The 20,003-nt window shown below is 38.3% G+C and overlaps 1 protein-coding gene across 1 annotated transcript in view; it reads left to right on the top strand.

Moving 5' to 3' along the window:
* Window positions 1–20,003, top strand: part of FAR2 (fatty acyl-CoA reductase 2) — a gene marked incomplete at its 3' end in the record, with an annotated part of 50,480 nt that overhangs the window by 17,992 nt on the left and 12,485 nt on the right. Inside the window, exons 2-6 of the mRNA XM_079715939.1 lie at window positions 4,607–4,782; window positions 8,388–8,567; window positions 15,893–16,070; window positions 17,422–17,466; window positions 19,436–19,554. Of these exons, the coding sequence (XP_079572065.1) occupies window positions 4,607–4,782; window positions 8,388–8,567; window positions 15,893–16,070; window positions 17,422–17,466; window positions 19,436–19,554 (698 nt within the window). The remainder of the gene's footprint in view (window positions 1–4,606; window positions 4,783–8,387; window positions 8,568–15,892; window positions 16,071–17,421; window positions 17,467–19,435; window positions 19,555–20,003) is intronic.

Genomic DNA, 20,003 nt, shown 5'->3' with positions numbered 1-20,003 from the left:
TGCTGTTACTCAGCACTCTAAAATTTCTATGATAAATGTTACAGGCTCTCTTTTTCATTGGGATGCCAGATATTCCATAGAGATTGCACTTTAGTTTAAGGGACCTAACTTTTTTTTTCACAAAATAAAAATACTAAGCAAATTTTGGTGGGTTATTGTGACTAAATAATATAATTATATTTGAAGAGAGGGAATCAGTAAACTGAATAAAGATCAGACTCTCATGATTAGAAAGGAATGATTACATTTAATAGTCTTCAGGAGGTAGTGACTCCTAGATGCCTCCCAAGTTAGGTCATGTGGATAACAAATTGACCATAGAAGTCCAAGTGCAGGGCCTGTACATTGTTTCAAAAGCATTATATAAATGTCATGCCTTCCACTCCTTGCCCAATTCCTGCTTCTAATAAAGATGCAGTCTTAGTCTCTGGCCACAGAAGAAATACCTAAGGAGTTTATTGAATCCAAAAAGTTCTTTTTCTGTCAATTTTCTTACTTAAGATTTTCAAAGTTTCTCTCTTGCCTCTGAGCTATAAGTAACTATTGCCATAATAGTCTCTCATGTTTAAAAAATAAATTGAAAGAGAAATACTTGCCTGTATAATGTCAAATCAATGGAATACTCCTAAAGTTTCCAAGAAAAATGTATTGCTTTTTTATCAGTTTGAAATGCTTAGCTCACCTCACAGCTGTTATCTTTCAGTGACCACAGAAATGTGTCTTCCTCCTGTCAAGAACATGGTTTCCTAAAATGGAAAAGCAGCAGTCTTGAGTGTTCAAAAATAGCACGTAGTTATTCAATGCTTTACCATCTCAGTCCTATGCCATTAAATAATATATGAGAAGGAAAATGATAAACTCTTAGAATCTAAAATAATTATACTAAGTTCTTTATTGGTGGGCCTTCACTGAAATTTTATTTTTTCTTAACTCATTTTTATTCCACGTATTTTTTCTTGCCTTTAATAAATGTCTTATCACAAAAAAAAAGAAAAAAAAACTTTCAGAAGGGCTGGTATCTATTGAGGATCCATTTACATCATTTCATCTGTCATTTAGTCTTGTCATTATTACAAAAGAAAAGGGTCTGCTCTGAGCCTTTCCATGCCCCCCCACCTTGGCAGTTAATACAGAGGACCCCCTGAATTGGAAGTAGTTACCTGCTGTCTTTCATTCCACCAACACAAAAGAGCTGGTAGCCAATTTCAGGAATCAAGCTCCCATTTATGGTTCTATTACTATTCTTACAGTAATTAATTTCAATTTAACAAGCAAAATTTGAGTCATTTCAATGAACTGGGCACTGTCAAGCTTAAAGAGATATAAGAGAATCAAGGAGTTAACAAGCCAGAGGGTGAAATTTAAGCCCAGAATTTAAAAATGGACATGAATTTTTGGAGTCACTGTTTCTCTAAGTATGGACCTGGACCATCAGACCTATCTGTAGAGATGGTTAAGAAACACAACTCTTGGGTTACATATCAAACCTACTGAGTTAAGATCTCTGAGGGTGGAGTAAGGACATCATCTTTAATCGGTCCCTAGATTTTTCTTATGCCAACACAGTTTGAAAACCACTGATGTCTTGTAATTGCCCTGGGCAGTTAAAAAGGGAAATGAGTCATACACAATTGTTCATCAGTTATTTAACAATCCAACTAGAGAAGTTTCTCATCTTGGGTTCAGTTAAAATCAACTATGAAACTATGTGAAATGCAAACTCCTGGGCATGCTCCAGTGATTTCTCACTTGGTGATTCTGGAATGGGGTCCAGGAATATACATTTTTAAGGTGCATACTAGTGATTTATCTTTTATTTATTTATTTATTTATTTATTTATTTATTTATGGCTACTTTGGGTCTTCTTGTATACTAGTGATTTCAATGCAGTTCACTTGGAGGATAACACTTTGAAAGGCACTGACCTGTTACATGGCAGTTGGATGTAATCTCTAGCACTCTATTTAGGATGTACCAACACTTAAGGAGAATTATTTTGTTAGAAGCTACAGCTGTATGCTGAGACTCCAGGCAAAGCAAGTCATGTTATTAGGCCTGGCTAATATAGTAAAATGGAACCCTAATTTAGCACTGTGGTTTGAGTTGATGCAGCCAATTCATTGATTTATTTCAGCTGATTGTAATCAATACCAACTAGATCAGAAAACTTAAACTTTTTTTTTTTTTTTTGCGGTACGCGGGCCTCTCACTGTTGTGGCCTCTTCTGTTGCGGAGCACGGGCTCTGGACGCACAGGCTCAGCGCCCATGGCTCACGGGCCCAGCGGCGCCATGGCATGTGGGATCTTCCCGGACCAGGGCACGAACCTGTGTCCCCGGCATCGGCAGGCGGACTCTCAACCACTGCGCCACCAGGGAAGCCCTTAAACTTCTTTTTAAATTACACTATGTTCACTCAGATATCCCCTCTCATTTGAAAATATAAATCCATAAATAGGATGTAGATTGGGACATTATTTCCCAAAATAGTAATTATCTCCTAAAATAGTAATGCTGTAAATGTATCTTGGTGCTGTTCAACATTGCACAGGTGGTCTGAAAGTACGATAGAGTATAACAATATCCTCTGCCTTTTAAAGTCATAAAAACCAAAGGCAACAGAAAATCTATGGCAGCTTACATCATCTGTGAGCAGCCCCATTGCCAGAAGCGTGGGCACACGTCATTTTCCATGTCTTGCTCTCAAGCAGCCAGAAGTCATCACAGGCCAAAGTCAGACTCCACAGAACCTTAAATAGAGTTCTTGTGAATAAAATCTATCATGATTCAAAAAAGAGCCTTCTACAAATGCAGTTATTAAAAAGGGGAGTAATTGTACAAATGTTACATAAATTTATCCAAAAATATCCTACCTGTGTTTGTTGTACAATTAACACAAACTACAAAGGAAAACATTTGACTGGGAAAGCAAATACTAGCATGCTTATGATCCATTATGCCTGGAGAGCTATTAAATATCTTTCTGAAAGAACCAGAATGACCGTTTTTGAGAATGTCCCTCAGATACTTTTCAATCCCAGATGTCAAAAAAGCATTGAGGGGCATCCCTGGTGGCGCAGTGGTTGAGAGTCCGCCTGACAATGCAGGGGATGAGGGTTTGTGCCCCGGCCCGGGAAGATCCCACATGCCATGGAGCGGCTGGGCCCGTGAGCCATGGCCGCTGAGCCTGCGTGTCCAGAGCCTGTGCTCCGCAATGGGAGAGGCCACAACAGTGAGAGGCCCAAGTACCACAAAAAAAAGAAAAGCATTGAGGATTGACCTAATTTCTGAATTATTTTCAGAATTATAGTAACACTTACTAAAAAGGCCGACCTTATAGTGCAGGAAAATCGTAGCTGCAAGACAGAAGTATATTATCTTGCCAGGTCAGTACATGGATTTTATTCCCTTCCCTAGTTGGCTTCATTAAATTTCCATGTTCCTCTGAACATGGTCTTGCATGATACAAATGAGACATGATTTCTATGAATACCTGAGATCAACTTCTTATTACCCAACAGAAAAGCCTTGGGTAGCTCTCTAACGGGGAGGAGAAGCCTTCTGCTAAGGATCAAGCAACAGATGAAAACATTCTTTTGGGGTTAAAATGGAGAAAAGGATTGTTCGTCTCTATAGATTGTTCATCTACTATATTACTATTAAAAACGTAGACTAATTTTCTCTGCTCTTAACCTTTCTAAACATTTAACCTTACTTTTCTCATCCTCACTGTTAACATACCATACCAATACTACAATAAAATTTTATTTTATCAAAGTAGGTTGGAGCCAATATCATTTCATTAAAATTGTTATTTTCTGAGAAAATGGAAAATACAAATTTAATCTGAGAACTTCTGTGTGGAGGGGAAAGTAGAGACTGTTTCATCTGAATAATTGTAATAAAAGCTAAAACTGCCAGTGCTCTTTCCTTTTCCCTGTAGAAATAAATTAGAACATTAAAAAATCAATTAAAATCTTATAAAAAGTACATAAGCTCATGTAATCCTCTTACTAGACAATAACTGCCATTTATATCAGAATGAGATTATATAAAAAAAATTTTTTACCCATTACAAGTTTTCTTAATTTGTTTTTTTCTGATTATCTTTGTGCTTCTAAGACATCTTGTTAATCTGGTACACTTAACCAAGTTGTTTTGAACCTGTGCTCATGAGACCTTCTTAAAGGCTGGTGATTTTGCTGGTAATTTGTCAAGGCTGTGTGAAGGCTGGTAATTTTGCACTGAAAACAATATTTCCCAGGCAGAAATGGTAACAATCATCATGTATAAACCTGAAGCTTCCCTGGAAAGGAAGAGAGGATGGCACAGGATATGGATGACTTACTACCCCTCTTTCACCCTGCAGGAAAAGTTCAAAATACACTCCTTACTGGTTATTGGAACTGACTTTTTCAAATTTTATCAAATTAAGAAGAGCAGGAATTATACTAAACTGACCTTGAACTGCATGCAATACAGCAAATGGTTGAGTCCTATTATTACAACTAAAACCAGTTTTTGAGAATTATAATGAAACAAGTCAGTGAAAACAAGAACAGTGTGATGGTGATCATCATCTTTGATGATTTATATTTATGTTTTAGCTGTTTCAAAAAGTCAAAGAAGTTTGTCCAAATGTGCATGAGAAGATCCGAGCTATTTCTGCAGATCTCAATCAGAATGACTTTGCCATCAGCACGCAGGACATGCAGGAGCTTCTTTCCTACACAAACATCATCTTCCACTGTGCGGCTACTGTGCGCTTTGATGACCACCTGAGGTACATCCCCATTCCCCTCTCATGACTTGTATTATACATGTGTGTGCACGCATGTGTGTGTAAGTTTCTCTATGATTTCCATTTTATTTTATTTTTTTAATATTTATTTATTGTATTTATTTTATTCTTGGCTGCGTCGGGTCTTAGTTGCAGCTCACGGGCTCTTTGTTGCAGCACGAGGGCTTCTCTCTAGTTGTGGTGTATGGGATTTCTCTTCTCTAGTTGTGGCATGCGGGTTTTCTCTCTAGTTGTGGCACACGGGCTCCAGAGTGCATGGGCTCAGAAGCTGTGGCACACGGGCTTAGTTGCCCGGCAACATGTGGGATCTTAGTTCCCAGACCAGGGATCGAACCCATGTCCCCTGAATTGGAAGGCAGATTCTTTACCACTGGACCACCAGGGAAGTCCCTATGATTTCTTTTTTTTAAAAAAAAAAAGAAGAGAGATTCTCAATGAAAAAAAAAAACACAAAGGAGTAAAACTTCTCTAAAATCTTACCATCCAGAGTTAACCATTTAATATTGTGAAGACCATCCAATTCAGCTTCTTTTTTAAAAAAATATATTTATTTATTTATTTTTGGCTGTGTTGGGTCTTTGTTGCTGCACACAGGCTTTCTCTAGTTGCGGCGAGCAGGGGCTACTCTTTGTTGCGACGAGCGGGCTTCTCATTGTGGTGGCTTCTCTTGTTGCAGAGCATGGGCTCTAGGTGCGCGGGCTTCAGTAGTTGTGGCTTGTGGGCTTTAGAGCATAGGCTCAGTAGTTGTGGCACACGGGCTTAGTTGCTCTGTGGCATGTAGGATCTTCCCGGACCAGAGATTAAACCCTTGTCCCCTGCATGGCAGGCAGATTCTTAACCACTGCACCACCAGGGAAGTCCCTCAGCTTTTCTTTATGCATCCATAATAGAATAGATTTATGTTCAATTTCACCAAAAAAAAAAATGGCATCACATTGAGAATGATGTTTTTTGCAACCTGTTCAATTTTATTTTTAGATATCTTTCATTGTCAATTGATATTCTATTATACCTTGTAATGACTACATGACATTCCGTTGTACATGTATATAATATACTCAACCAGTTCTGTATTGGTGGATGTTTTTTAGAGTGTTCTAGCTTTTCACTATTACAAACAGCTCTGCAGTGAACATCTGTGTCGAATACATTTTTTTCCCTTTGGGTAAATTCCCAGAAGTAGAATTGTTAGACACATACTAGATGTGTCCAGGTTATGAACAGTTTATATTTTGACATATAATGCTAAGTTGCTTTCCAAAAAGGAGGTATTAATTTACGCTGTTCTTGTGCATATGAATGCTCATTTCTAACACCCACAACAGTACCATATTATAATTCTTTAATTCATTTTATCATTGTCAATATTATAATGCAAATAGCATTGCATATTTTGATTTCTGTTTCTTTGATAACCAGAAAGGTTGAAGATGTTTACATGCCGATTGGCGTTTTATTCTTTTGTGAAATGCCTGTTTATGTTCTTCACCTATTTTTCTCTTGAAACATTTTTTTGTCAGTTTTAGAACTTCTTGGAAGATTTAGCATATTAACACTTTGTCTTTTATAAGGCTCAAAATATTTTAACAGTTTATCATTTGTCCTCAGCTCTATTTTATTATTTACACAGTTTTTCATAATTTCTTCCAGTATTTTTTATTGTTTTATTTTTACACTTAAATCTTTGACCCATTTAAAATTTATTTAGCTATAAAGAATAATATTCAGTAAAATTCCATAACAAGAAGAGCGATGTAGGTGTGAATGTACAATATTTTTTTAGATGGTTATTTTTTAAACAGCATTTATTAAATGATTTCTTTTCACTTTTTGTTTGAAAGGAAACTCTCATAGTATATTAAATTCCTATTTCTGAACTCTTATTCCATTAATTAGGCTTTCTCTTCCAGTACCACAGTATTATAATGACTACAATTCTTATTTTATTAAGCAACTATACACACATTTTTCTCTTTTTATAGAATTCTCCTGACTATTCTCACCTCTTGATTAAACTTAGAATAAGTTTGCTAAGTTTTTTCAAAGGTTGGGAGTTTGATTGAGATTACCTTGAATATACAGATTGATTTAGAAAAACAACATATTTAAAACATTGACTCTTCCTACCCAAGAACAATATATGTCTCTGTTTATCCAGTTTTACTGTTATGACCCTTAATGAAGTTTTATCATTTTCTTCATATAAAGCCTATTCATTTTTTATTAATTTGATATATGTTTTAAAAGTTCTTTTTTGAATATGTGCCTTCCTTCCATTATAGTCTCTAATTTTTGTTTCTACATAGGAAAACTAGTGATTTTTTATATGACTTTTATAAGTGGACACATCACTGAATTATGTTATTGTTCATTCCAGTTTTTTCAGCTTCTTGTTTGTTTTCCAGATATAATCTGATAGTCATTTCTGGATTGCCTTTGCAGTGTTTGTACTTATTAATTAATTTTATTTTCCTCTATAATTATAAGGCTGGAACTTCAGAGCAGTGTTAAGCAGTAGTGATTGTTGACATTCTTCTTGGCCCAACTTTAAAATCAGTGCTCCTTACTTTTCACCATGAAGCATGACACAGGCTAGCAAATTAAAATATATATTTTTAAATCATTTTCTTCCTCTTTTAGTGAATTTATAAAAATTGATTTGGAAATGGATATTGAATGTCATTTTTAAACTTTTCAAAATATATATATATATATATATACATGATCATGTATTTTTTTCTTTTTGAGTTAGATTAATAGGTTTCCTGATTTTGTATGAAACATGTATTTCTAGAAAGAACTATTTCATTGTCATCACATGTTTATGTAGCTTTGTATTCTATTAGGTAAAATTTAGGATTTTGACATCAATTTTTTTTATTGAAGTAAAATTGATTTACAATGTTGTGCTAATTTCTGCTGTACAGCAAATTGATTCAGTTATACATATATATACATTCTTTTTTATATTCTTTTCCATTATGGTTTATCACAAGATATTGAATATGGTTCCCTGTGCTCTACAGTAGGACCTTGTTGTTTATCCATCCTGTATATAATAGTTTGCATCTGCTAATCGCAGAATCCCAATCTGTCCCTCCCCCATCCCCTCCCCCTTGGCAACCACATCTGTTCTCTATTGACATCATTATTTATGTCTGACCTGTACCTTTGCAATAGAAACATATTTCTCATTCTATATTCACTGTTGCTCTCCTCCAATTTATTTGAATTTTCTAATTTAAGTTAGATGCCTAATTTATGTTTTTTATTCTTTTAATGGCTGCTTAAGAGGCCCCTTTATAAATTCAGAGGATTGCGATTTTTTTCCTTCTGGTTGATTTAGAACCACGTGACCTCTAAATGCAACATGCACCATAGGATTTATGTGCACAGAAAACATCATCAACATATTATACATTCCAAGTATCACATAACTTTGTGGCCATGACCTGTACTTTTCTTCCTGGTCCTTTGATGCAGCCACCAAAATCAGATGGATATGCCAGTTATTGGAGTGGGTGCAGTTCCAGCCAAACGGGATGTGAGTTGCCTCACTGCATTTCCTTCTGTCTAAACTTCTCCAGACATGCCGTGCAGCTTAACGTCACTGCCACCCAGAAGCTCTTGCTCATGGCCAGTCAGATGCCAAACTTGGAAGCCTTCATACACATCTCTACTGCCTTTTCAAATTGTAACCTGAAGCACATTGATGAAGTCATCTATCCATGCCCTGTGGAGCCAAAAAAAATCATCGACTCCATGGAGTAAGTTGGGTTAAATGAGGGGGTGAAGGGTGGGCAAACTGTTGTTCTCTTTAGCTCTTTGTAGTCGTTCATTTATAAGATAACAAAGTGAGACACTCTTGGAGCAAAATGCTTCGAAAAGGTGCCAGCTTTAACTCCCTGTCCTTGCTATTCCCTCCATCCCTGGTGGAGAATATAGTGCTTGGTGATGGAGCGGGGATAGGGGTAGAAAAGTCCTACAGAAAAGTTGTATTGAGTAATTTAGGATTGCATAAAGTACTTGAGAGTACTTTACAAGGAAATGGTTTCTCAATTCTCAGTGAACTCAGCATTGTTACTAGATAAGGGAAGTATCATACATAGTATAGACGTTCAGAAGGAAAGTTTTGGCATCAGACTGACAAAGGTACTGCAACTTCCTAGCTGTGTGACCTTGAGCAAGTTCTTTGGCCTCTCTGAGCCTTAGTTCCTTCATTTGTAAAATGGGGCTAATAATAGTCCCTGTCCTTATAGCTGTGATGATAAAGTGAGTTATATAAAGCAATGATTGCAGTGCTAGGGAGTGTTTAATAGCAGTTAATCAAAAGGTTAATAAAGAAGAACTAATAGAGAAGAGAAATTTCTTCCAAATCTGGCAGAAAGTGTTGGTCTCTTGCTCTATTCAGCTGAAAGGCACTTTTCTTACTGTACTGTTATGCGTAAGAGACAGAGGTCTAGCATTTTTCTATATTTGCCAACTAACAGGAACCACTTTCTTTTTAGGACATGGCCCTGGTCTCAGAATAAGTATACTTTTCTTTCTGCCTCTTCATTCTTCTGTTCCATTTACCAAGTTTACCTTGTTTTGTTTGTTTTTGCAAAAGACTCTGCATAAAAAGTATTATAACAGAGAAAATAGACCGTTTCCTGGTGAATTTGCCATATTTTAATTTCTTATAATACTGTATCTTCTATTTAAGGTATACTCTTTAAAATGAAGCTTTAGCTAAATCAAGAGTTTATTCCCTTCAGGGCAAACATTTTTATCTATACAGCTCTGGTAATATATATTTTTACCCGTCATTTAAAAATATCCAGGACAAAGAAAAATGAAAGTCATCTAAAGGAGCCGGAGGTTGCTTGAGTTGCTAATAAATGAGGATTTGCTTAATTGGTGCAAAGGAATCTTTCAGAGTCCAAAGTTTGTCAGGATAGTTGGAGAAAAGACACTGATGCCAAAGTCAGTGCAGGAAAGTCGATGTCTAAAGCCTTGGCATGTTTTCAGGATGGAATTGATTTGTTTGTCATTTACCCAGCCCCTTACAGCATTGTCTCTGGGTAAATGTGGTGTTTATGGATGTGATAAGCCCAGGAAAGGAGCAGAGGCCCATTTGATTCCCGACCCTGCCATTGAGATTCCAGAGGCTCAGTCCACTGTTAACCCCCAACCCCTGACAGACCTTAGCACGATTTGAGGAAGGATCTCTGAGAGGTCACCAGAGAAAAGAGCTAGGAAATGGAGATTCAGTTCACCCATACCACTTCCTCCCTCCCAGACTGTGTCCAGATGCTCAAAAACCCCAGATTTCAAAGAATAAGCTCACCTCCCAGAGGAGGAGTTGATTTATAGTCAGGCATTTGGCACTTCCCCTACTCCCCACTATATGTCAACTGGTAAAGGCAGGTAATGACTACATGATTGATGATCGAACTGTAATTGACTTGCATACAAAATTTATGTCTGTCTGTCTTGTACTGCTCCCAGAGGAGAACAATTATTTTTAAACATATATATATATAGCCAAATAGAGCTAGGAATAAAATTATATTTTACCTCAACAGAATTCATTTTGAATGCAATTAAGGAAATAAAGGTGTTTTTTTTTTAAACAGGAGGAACATCATTACTACAATTTATTTGTTCAGGATTTTATACTAAGGACCATCTGTCCAGCCCATCCCTCTCAGCCCTGCTCTTACATTTGTGCTGCAGTCACACGGAAGTACTCACCCCTCTCTCTCTTACCTCGCTGCCTTTGCTTAGGTGGTTCTGTTTCTAGAAACTACTTCCACCTCTGCTTCCCCTGGTGAGTTCCTATCCAGACATCAAAGCTCTCTTCTCGGAGCCCACAGGCTCAGGTGGCCATTCCTGGTGCTCCCAGAGTGCTCATCTTCATCACTGTGCTTAGCACAGGTCATTCCAAATGTCTGGTTATTCGTCTGTGTTCCCCAGTGGACAATGAACTTCTCAAAGGAGGAGAGTATCTCTTGCTCCTTCTTGCTCTCCAGGGCCAGCACATAGTAGGAACTCAAATATTTGCTGAATGAATGAACACTTTTTTTTTTTTTTTTTTTTTGTGGTACGCGGGTCTCTCACTGTTGTGGCCTCTCCCGTTGCGGAGCACAGGCTCCGGACGCGCAGGCTCAGCGGCCATGACTCACGGGCCCAGCCGCTCCGGGGCATGTGGGATCTTCCCAGACCGGGGCACGAACCCGAGTCCCCTGCATCGGCAGGCGGACTCTCAACCACTGCGCCACCAGGGAAGCCAAAATGAGCACTTTTTGATGGAACTGGATGATTGTTGTTCATACCACTCCAGTTGGTATTTTTTGTTCTTGTTTCTTTGTTTGTTTAGACAAAGCAAGAATAGATGACAGAATTCCACAGCAAGCTGATATTTGGGGATGTGAAGTCTTGTGTATAAAATACCTATATGCCCACATCTTATCCCTGTTTCAGATTGCACTTTTTTTCTTCTTAAACTTTGAATAAAACCTATGTGTTAAGTTTGGAATAATGCTTTGACTAAATCCCAGCAGCCCATCACCAACTAGACCATTGTACATGACTGTTTCAACAATTCCTACATCAGATGGAATTTTCTGAATAACAAATAGCATTAAATTTTAGAATGACAAATAGCATTAAAGTTATTCCTAATAAACATTAGTGTACTTAAATCCAGGTTTGGTTGTGTGTTTTAAGAAAATATTTTTCTCTGATTTCATCTCTATTTTGTAATTGTAGTAACTGTAGTTAAAATAAAATTAGTTTCCAAGAATCTTAGGTTTCTATCTCCCTTGGAAATTTTTACGGAGCACAGGCTCCGAACGCGCAGGCTCAGCGGCCATGGCTCACGGCCCAGCCGCTCTGCGGCATGTGGGATCTTCCCGGACCGGGGCACGAACCCGTGTCCCCTGCATCGGCAGGCGGACTCTCAACTACTGCGCCACCAGGGAAGCTCAGAAATTTTTATTAACAGTAACCCCATGGGGTTCTGTCATTGTTCTTAATACTGCAGTGGTCCTCATTTTTTTTAAAGGAACCAGGAGTTAGACAACAGGAAAATGATCAATTTCCCACTGCCCTCCCTTTGTGTTGTCTTTCAATTCCTAGATGCTTTAATCCAGTCAAAGTTCCTGATAGATTTGTACCTATTAAAAATCATGTTTTAGGGCTTCCCTGGTGTCGCGGTGGTTGAGAGTCCGCCTGCCGATGCAGGGGACACGGGTTCGTGCCCTGGTCCGGGAAGATCCCGCATGCCGCGGAACGGCTGGGCCCGTGAGCCATGGCCACTGAGCCTGCGCATCCGGAGCCTGTGCTCCGCAACGGGAGAGGCCGCAGCAGTGAGAGGCCCACGTTCCGCAAAAAGAAAAAAAAAAAATCATACTTTAAGCACCAGAAGACACAGGTGATCTGCCAGGTGAAAGAGAAAAGTTGTTTCTTGATCAAACACTAATTGCAGTCAGCCATGGCAGATGTGCTGCATGTAGAGCATGTGAGAAGCAGGGAAACTGAGGTCACAGCAGCCTTGGTAACGGCCCTTTGGGAAATACAAAAAGAGGTCAAATGTTGGAAAGTAGTTTTGCCTTTGTGCTGAAGAGCACATTGTTAACACTAAGAATGCTTATCTATTCTAGGGGAAAGGAAGAAGCTGGTTTTAGCAGTTGTGCTTTTATTGTCAGGATTGTACAGCGTTAGGATGGCATCTAAGCAGCTGACAAAAAAAAAACTGTCATTTCTGTGTACCACGCTTTAATGCGAATCAGAGCAGGGTTAAATTGTTTCTTAAGTAAAATGAATAATGTTCATGTTGTCAGGTCATTGGAGCCAGAATAGGTGCTCAGTGGAAGTCTATAGGGTAATACAGAGGCCAAGTCACCACAAGCATTAGGCTCAGATATACCCTTTTCCCCAATAAAAGGTTCATATTTACTTTGAATCCTGTTAAATTCATTCTGAAGCCAACTCTGCCAAACTGAAGTTGGTCAACCTTTAAGCTTCCCAGCACTTTTCACCACTGCTGCAAGACATTAACTTCCAATTTTTCTTCATTCTCTGCAAAGACATCCCCTCTCTTACTTGCCCACAGTCTCCCTACAGCCCCACCTCCTTCTGGGTTCACCCATTCTGTCCTATCGTTATCCATCTCAGCTTCCCAAACCTTTGCCAGCACATAAATTGGCCAATCAAGACTGTCTTGCGGGAGGACGCACATTTACTGAATAAGGTAGCTCGTTCCTGGGAGCAGAAAGGTGATTGGACACAGAGATAAAAAACATAAAAAACATAATCCCTTCTGGAGTCATTGTAAAGTGGGGAAACAGACACATGGGCGAGAACATACGGCATGATAATCAAGGGAAGAACATAATCCAGATGAGAGAAAAGAGAGCAAAGGCTACCATGAAGCAGTGTGTCCAGTATTTACTCCCAGACACCTTTTCCGATATACTTCTAGGTATATCTAGCTTGCCCTGCTTATTGCATAAGAAAATTAGGAGGCAAATACATATTACTCTTGCTCTTTCATTCAGTAACTATGTAAATTATGAAATTAATGATATTAGGAGATTGAATAAATAAGTTTCAAATCAAAAAAGTAATATTTAAAGGAAATTGTGTGTGTGTGTGTGTGTGTGTGTGTGTGTGACACACACAGCCTTCTGAAGTCTTCAATAACTTTTTGCTTCTTTTGAAGCTATTAAGTACAAGTTTAGTATTTGGAACCCATGGGTTCAGACATCTTGAGTACACTGAAGGACATTGGCTTTAATTTCAGAAATTTTCTTTGGTTTATATGCTGTCATTTTTCCAGGCTAACTTATTCGCTATTTTAAAAACTGATCGAGAACAAAGAACAGCAGCAACTCAAACTCTGGTAAAGAAGAGCATGAACTGATTTTAGGTCCTGGAAAGGACATCACTTAACCAATGGCTGTGCATATTTGTTACATTAATCTCCTCTTCAAACCTGGGAAATGGCCGGATGAGATATGGTCTGTTTGGCTGTATTAGAAAAGATATTGTTAAACCAACTATTACCTTTGTAGCTATATCCTTCTTGGTTGTTTTACTAAAAATAGAAGGTCTTAGATTTGTTGGCTCATTTTGTTTTATCAAATAGCTCTAAGTGTAGTTGTAAATATTCCTGTTTGTCTTCATATAACCTGAAAATTTAGAACAGATATAATTATTGCCATTTTTTCAAAAGTGAAAATGGAGGAAACGAGAAGATGATACAGTAGAATATGGGGGAGCTACAAATAGTAGAGGCAGACCATCTACAGAATACGACAAATTCTTTTGCTTTGTGTTCTTAGAAACCTATGAAACCAATATTTTCTAAGATGAGCTAACTCACCAAACTTGGGGAAGCCTCCAGGTGTTACCCTTTCCATGCACACCAACAGCAATAACAGCACATGGTACCAGCCATGTGACATACAATCCTAGCATTGCTGGCTTCTGATGTTTTCTTAAAATTGTCTTTTTTTACAGCCTTAATAAAATTAGGCTGTATTTCTTCTGACCCAGTTTTTGTAACCTGATGTTTTTGCAGGTGAAAAAGAAAATGGTCTTAGGTCAGTTAATCCACTGCTGACCCACAAATAAGGTGAGGTAAAGATAACATTATTAGAAAGATAGAGAAGTGCCTGCATTATCCCTCACTCTCTCCCAACACTCGGGTGACTATATAATTGAAATATCTTCTGTTTTTCTAAGTATTTGGAGTTGTTTTTAATTCTAGGAACTTCTCAACCTTTCCGTTTTCAGTGTAAATCAGAAGGCATTTGATACTAGAAGGCATTTCATACTAGGCTAGAAAATACCCAGCACTAGTAGCTGCAAAGCAAGGAAAACCAAACCATCACAGGCAGTGCTCATGTTCCTCTCCAATATCAGAGAGTTACTGAAATTGAGAGTTGTGTTTCTGAATAAGTCTTGGCATTAAGCACATCTTAAATACTCAACAATTTGTCATGGGAGGAAGACGATAACCTCTAATAAGATTTTTCTGCAATCAAAATTGTATGATTACACTGGTTCCGATAAAATAGGAATGAATGTACCAAACACATGGATTATAAAAATCACACTGACATATAGCCTAATTTTTAAAAACTATCAAAAGTTTAGCCAAATAGATCTACCAGCTAAAAGAAACATTCAATATTTACTCGACAATAATTTGATTGCTTTCTTAGAGAAGATCAGATAGACTTTGGGATTATCAAAATGGTTCTAACGTCTTTTTAAAAAAAAAGATTAGGCTAATGCCATGGTAACTCAGTTATTCGTGATACAGGTCTTCGTGTAAGTGAAGGTATTCAATAATCACTCTATTAAAGCTGCTTCACAGTGCTATTCTCACTCCACTTGACAGACTATTAATAGTTATAAGAGCACTTCAGAACTCATTGGAAATCTCTGGAAATGATTACCAAGTTATTAGCATAGACTCTAAACAGACTTTCAAAATACAGTGCATAGATTTGCTAAAATGTTGTAAGTCTGCTAAGTGTAGTTGCTTTTCTTTTTTGAGGCATTGAGTCGAATTTTTAAAAAACTCAAAGCTGAAGGTTTCAAGATGGGTGCCATAGGTTCTAACTGGACAACAGTGAATTGAGTGGCACTGCCACTGATGAGCCTCGGAGGACAGACTCTCAAGCCCATGACCAGGGCAGCCAGCCCGCTGCCAGGTGCCCGACTAGCCCTCGCAATGCGTTCACTGAACGTACCTTCATAGGTACATTCCTGCTGAGAGAAAATAAGTGAAGATAGAGACTGAGTCTATATGATCAAGTAGCAGACTGAATAGCTATTGGATAGATCTATCGAGGCAGGAGGCTGTAGGATTCGACTAGTAATACTGGGCTGAGCAGTGGAGAGCAGAGAAATCATCCATCATGCATCATTTGGACAGGTATACACTCAAGCCTTGGTGTCTTCTGACAGTTCCTAATTCCAGAACTCAAGCTAGAAGGGGGAAGTTTTGTTTGATTGTCGATGTCTCACAGTTTCTTTTTTGGTCTATTGTCTAACCTATGTTGCTAGAATTCTTTTGTACTCTGACTACCTTCAGGTGGTTAGACGATGCTATTATTGATGAGATCACACCCAAGCTGATCGGGGATCGGCCCAATACGTACACCTACACCAAGGCCTTGGGAGAGATGGTGGTGCAGCAAGAGAGCGGCAAGCTCAATATTGCCATCATCCGGCCCTCCATCGTGGGAGCAACCTGGCAGGAGCCTTTCCCAGTAAGCCCACTCGCCTGGATTCCACACGTTGCTTCCAAACCAGCATCCTTCTAGCCCAATTACTCTTTGATGTCTTTTTTTTTTTTCTTTTTAGTATGTATAGCTAAGTACAGCAAATCAAATGTGAGCCCATTATATTAGGACAGAAGTCTACATTCGGTTCAGGAGTTATTCAGCATGGGGCTCCTCTGAGTGTGACACTGACTGTCCTAGAGTTGGGTGGCATCTTAAATTAGCTTCTCATTAACTCTTGTCTCAAAATTGCCATGGGAAATAGTTTTATTTCTTGGCTTCCCCACTATAGTTTAAATATAGCAGAATGTTCTTGATGGCCAAATTGGTAGTATTACAATTGCCAGGGTAAATAGGAATCATGAAGCTCAGAGAAAAGTCCTCAGTTTAGGAATAATAATTTTTACCTCTGTATACTGCTATATCTTTTAGAAAGTACTTTGAATTATACCATCTTTTTTGAAGCAATTCTGTAAAGCTTTTGCACCAGATAAATCCAAGCTCCATTACTTACTGACATGCAGGCTTTTGAGCTGTCTCATCTGTAAAACTGGGCTAATCCCACCCACTGTGGAGGGTAGATCAAATGAGTCGATGTATGAGGTGTGCTTAGTGCAATGCCTGGTCCCTAGCAAAAGGCTCAACTAATATTAATCCCTTCAACTTCTCCTGTCTTCTCTCCCACTTTACACACACATTTTTGACTTTCACAGATAAAGAAACAGACATAATGAGGTCAACTGACTTGCTTAGGGCTTAGGAGACAAACTCAAAGAGACATTTGTCTCTAACTGTTCCTAAATATAATCTTTCCTCTAACATCTGTAGGCAAGCTAATACAGATGGATAGATAGATAGATACATAGCTGGATAGACAGATAGATACATACATACATAGATAGAACGAAAGATGCTATGACTCTTAAAATTGTCAAGAAATGGACATTTCCTACAAACTGTGTTTGAAATGTTCCCGAGGAGTTAAAATCAGGCCCAGGTGGGGAAAATGAATTGGTTAGCAGATTATGATATTTAAGATGTGATCCAGTTTAGTTCATAAGATGTCATAAACAACTTGCAACCATCCATGATTCCTGCTATGAAATAAATGCTGGCAGAATTTTAATTCTTGCACAAACCAAGTGCAGAAAATATCCAGTGCTTTCTCATTGGTCTCTGTTTGAAATCTTAGAAATACTGGATTAGACAGTTCTATTGGCTGGCGTCTCAGTGCTCTTGTTTGAAGTTTATTAAGATTAGACTGCAGATGTTCCAAAGATATTAAGATTTTCTGACATGTGGAACCAATTAGAGATCTTTTTTTTTCTTTTCTTTTTAGGGTTGGGTTGATAACATAAATGGACCTACTGGGCTCATTGTTGCGGTATGTATAATGGCGTGGAAATAATTACTTGAAAAGTTGTGGAGGGATAGTAACAAAATGCTAGCGTTGGCTTAGCTTCACTGACGCAAAACCGTAAGCGTTACCTTACTAACCACAATTGATGCAACTTATTTCAATTTTGCTGATTGGAAAATAGAGGCAGAATGAAATTACTTTAGTTATGTGTGGATATCATTATCAGGAAAACAGAAATATTGTGATATCATCAATTACTACCTAGGAGTTTTATTTTTGGAAACTCTTTTGAACATCTAGTACCATGCCTGTATTTCCCCTTAGTTAACACAAGATGGGGGTGTTTCCCCCTTTTTGCTCTTTAACCGTAGCTTGAATTAGGGATGAAATAGAACTCATACCCCAAAGATTTTTAAATTTATGTGCATGTGGATAGAAATTATATAAATTCATAAAATATATCAACATCAATTTCTTAACAGATACAAGAAAGAAAACTACCAATTGGAGCAAATTTTTCAAATATAAAAACTGATGACTATAGGAAACACTTTTCAACAATAATACTCTCACAGACCAGGAGAAACATCAGGCATTCCTCTGGGTTGGCAGCACTTTGTGTGTGTCTCCCTGCAGCGGAGACTGATCCAGTGAGCTGTGGTGCTTCCCAGTTCACAATGAAGCATTTTAGGGCCAGAACCACAACTCTACTCTTTAGGACAATGAACAGGACTTGAACTCTTTAAATGAGTTTAAATCTTATTAGGGATCTCATGTTTCAGACTATGCTTTTGTTATTCTCAGAACTAGATCCAACATGAACTACAATACAAATATAAGACAGTGAATTATAACTACTTGTCAAACACAATGACAATGAACTTTCTGATTTCTTTCTTTTTCTGTTCCCTACCTGCCTTCAACTCTTGAGGCTTAGTTGGGGTGAACATTTGGTAACTTAGAACATATCTATTTTAACATGATCCAAGAGTGAGTTTTATTACATTGTTTACAAAGCTGCACATTAATCCAAATTTTCTAAAATTTTCCAGACTGATTTCCTATGTCCAAAGGAAGGGAAATCAGTTACAAGAAAACAGAAATTAGGAACAGAAGAAAGTGCTAACCACTGCAAACTGATGTTGGAAACATACAGGGTGTAAATAATCAATTACTTTATAAAGTCACTAAATGTGACTTTTAATTTATTAACTGACTTCTTTATTTATTGGCACAACATTTATTAACATGAACAATTCCCAATTCTTACATCTGTATAACATCAGTGATCTGTGAGGTAAACAAAGATACTGAACAAAAAGTAAATAATGGTGGGTTTTTCCCCAAGTGATAAAGTTTTGTCAATTAGTAGAATTTTATTAATTTTTAAAAAATGTTTCTTAAACATTTAGTGTCTATTATTGCTTGTAAATTAGTAGGCACTAACAGAAAACAACATCATTTAAGAAATGATAAGCTAAGTTAATGGGGAATTTGGGAACCCTAATTCTTATTGTTTATTAACCAAATACATTAAACCTCTCACAAGTTTGAGGAATTTCACTCTGAAAGGAACCTGAGGACCCCTAGCGGTTCTTGGCAATGGTGGCACTTAAGATGAACTCGGCTGGGAGGTTGGATGGGCTGAGAGCAGTCAGCCTTGGTGCAGGAACCTAGTAAGCAGTGATCAGTGCTGGCCGTTATCACTAACAGCATTCGTATTAACTGTCTGATGTATACTTCTTTAATCCCGGCTATTACTTAAGACCTGGTTCAATATTTTATGTCCTTGGGACTTCCCTGGTGGTCCAGTGGTTAAGAATCCACCTTCAACACAGGGGATGAGGGTTCGAGCCCTGGTCGGGAAACTAAGATCCCACATGCTGTGGGACAACTAAGCCCACGCTCTAAAGCCCACGTGTCGCGACTAAGACCTGACGCAGCCAAATAACTTAATTAAAAATATATATTTTGTGTCCTTTTTCCTGTGCAGGCTGGGAAGGGGTTTCTTCGGTCCATAAGAGCTACTCCGATGGCTGTGGCAGATTTAATTCCAGCAGATATAGTCGTCAATCTCACCTTGGCTGTAGGATGGTACACGGCAGTTCACAGGTGTGGATGCATAAGCTGGCTTTCAAAGAATTGATGAGAAGGATGGTGACTGTGTTAGGCACCTTTTCAAAATACATGCATTTTGGGACTTCCCTGGTGGTGCAGTGGTTAAGAATCCACCTGCCAATGCAGGGGACACAGGTTCGAGCCCTGATGCAGGAAGATCCCACATGCCACGGAGCAACGAAGCCCGTGTGCCACAACTACTGAGCCTGAGCTCTAGAGCCCGTGAGCCACAACTACTGAGCCCGTGAGCCACAACTACTGAAGCCTGCGCTCCTAGAGCCCGTGCTCCTCAACAAGAGAAGCCACCGCAATGAGAAACCCGCACACTGCAATGAAGAGTAGCTCCCGCACGCCGTAGCTAGAGAAAGCCCACGCGCAGCAACGAAGACCCAACACAGCCAATAAATAAATAAATAAATTTATTTAAATATATATATATGCAT

Source organism: Hyperoodon ampullatus, assembly GCF_949752795.1.
Source record: "Hyperoodon ampullatus genome assembly, chromosome: 11".
Classification (NCBI taxonomy): Eukaryota; Metazoa; Chordata; class Mammalia; order Artiodactyla; family Ziphiidae; genus Hyperoodon; species Hyperoodon ampullatus.
The sequence above is the reverse complement of the archived record's forward strand: the minus strand, read 5'-3'. Positions and strand labels throughout refer to the sequence as shown.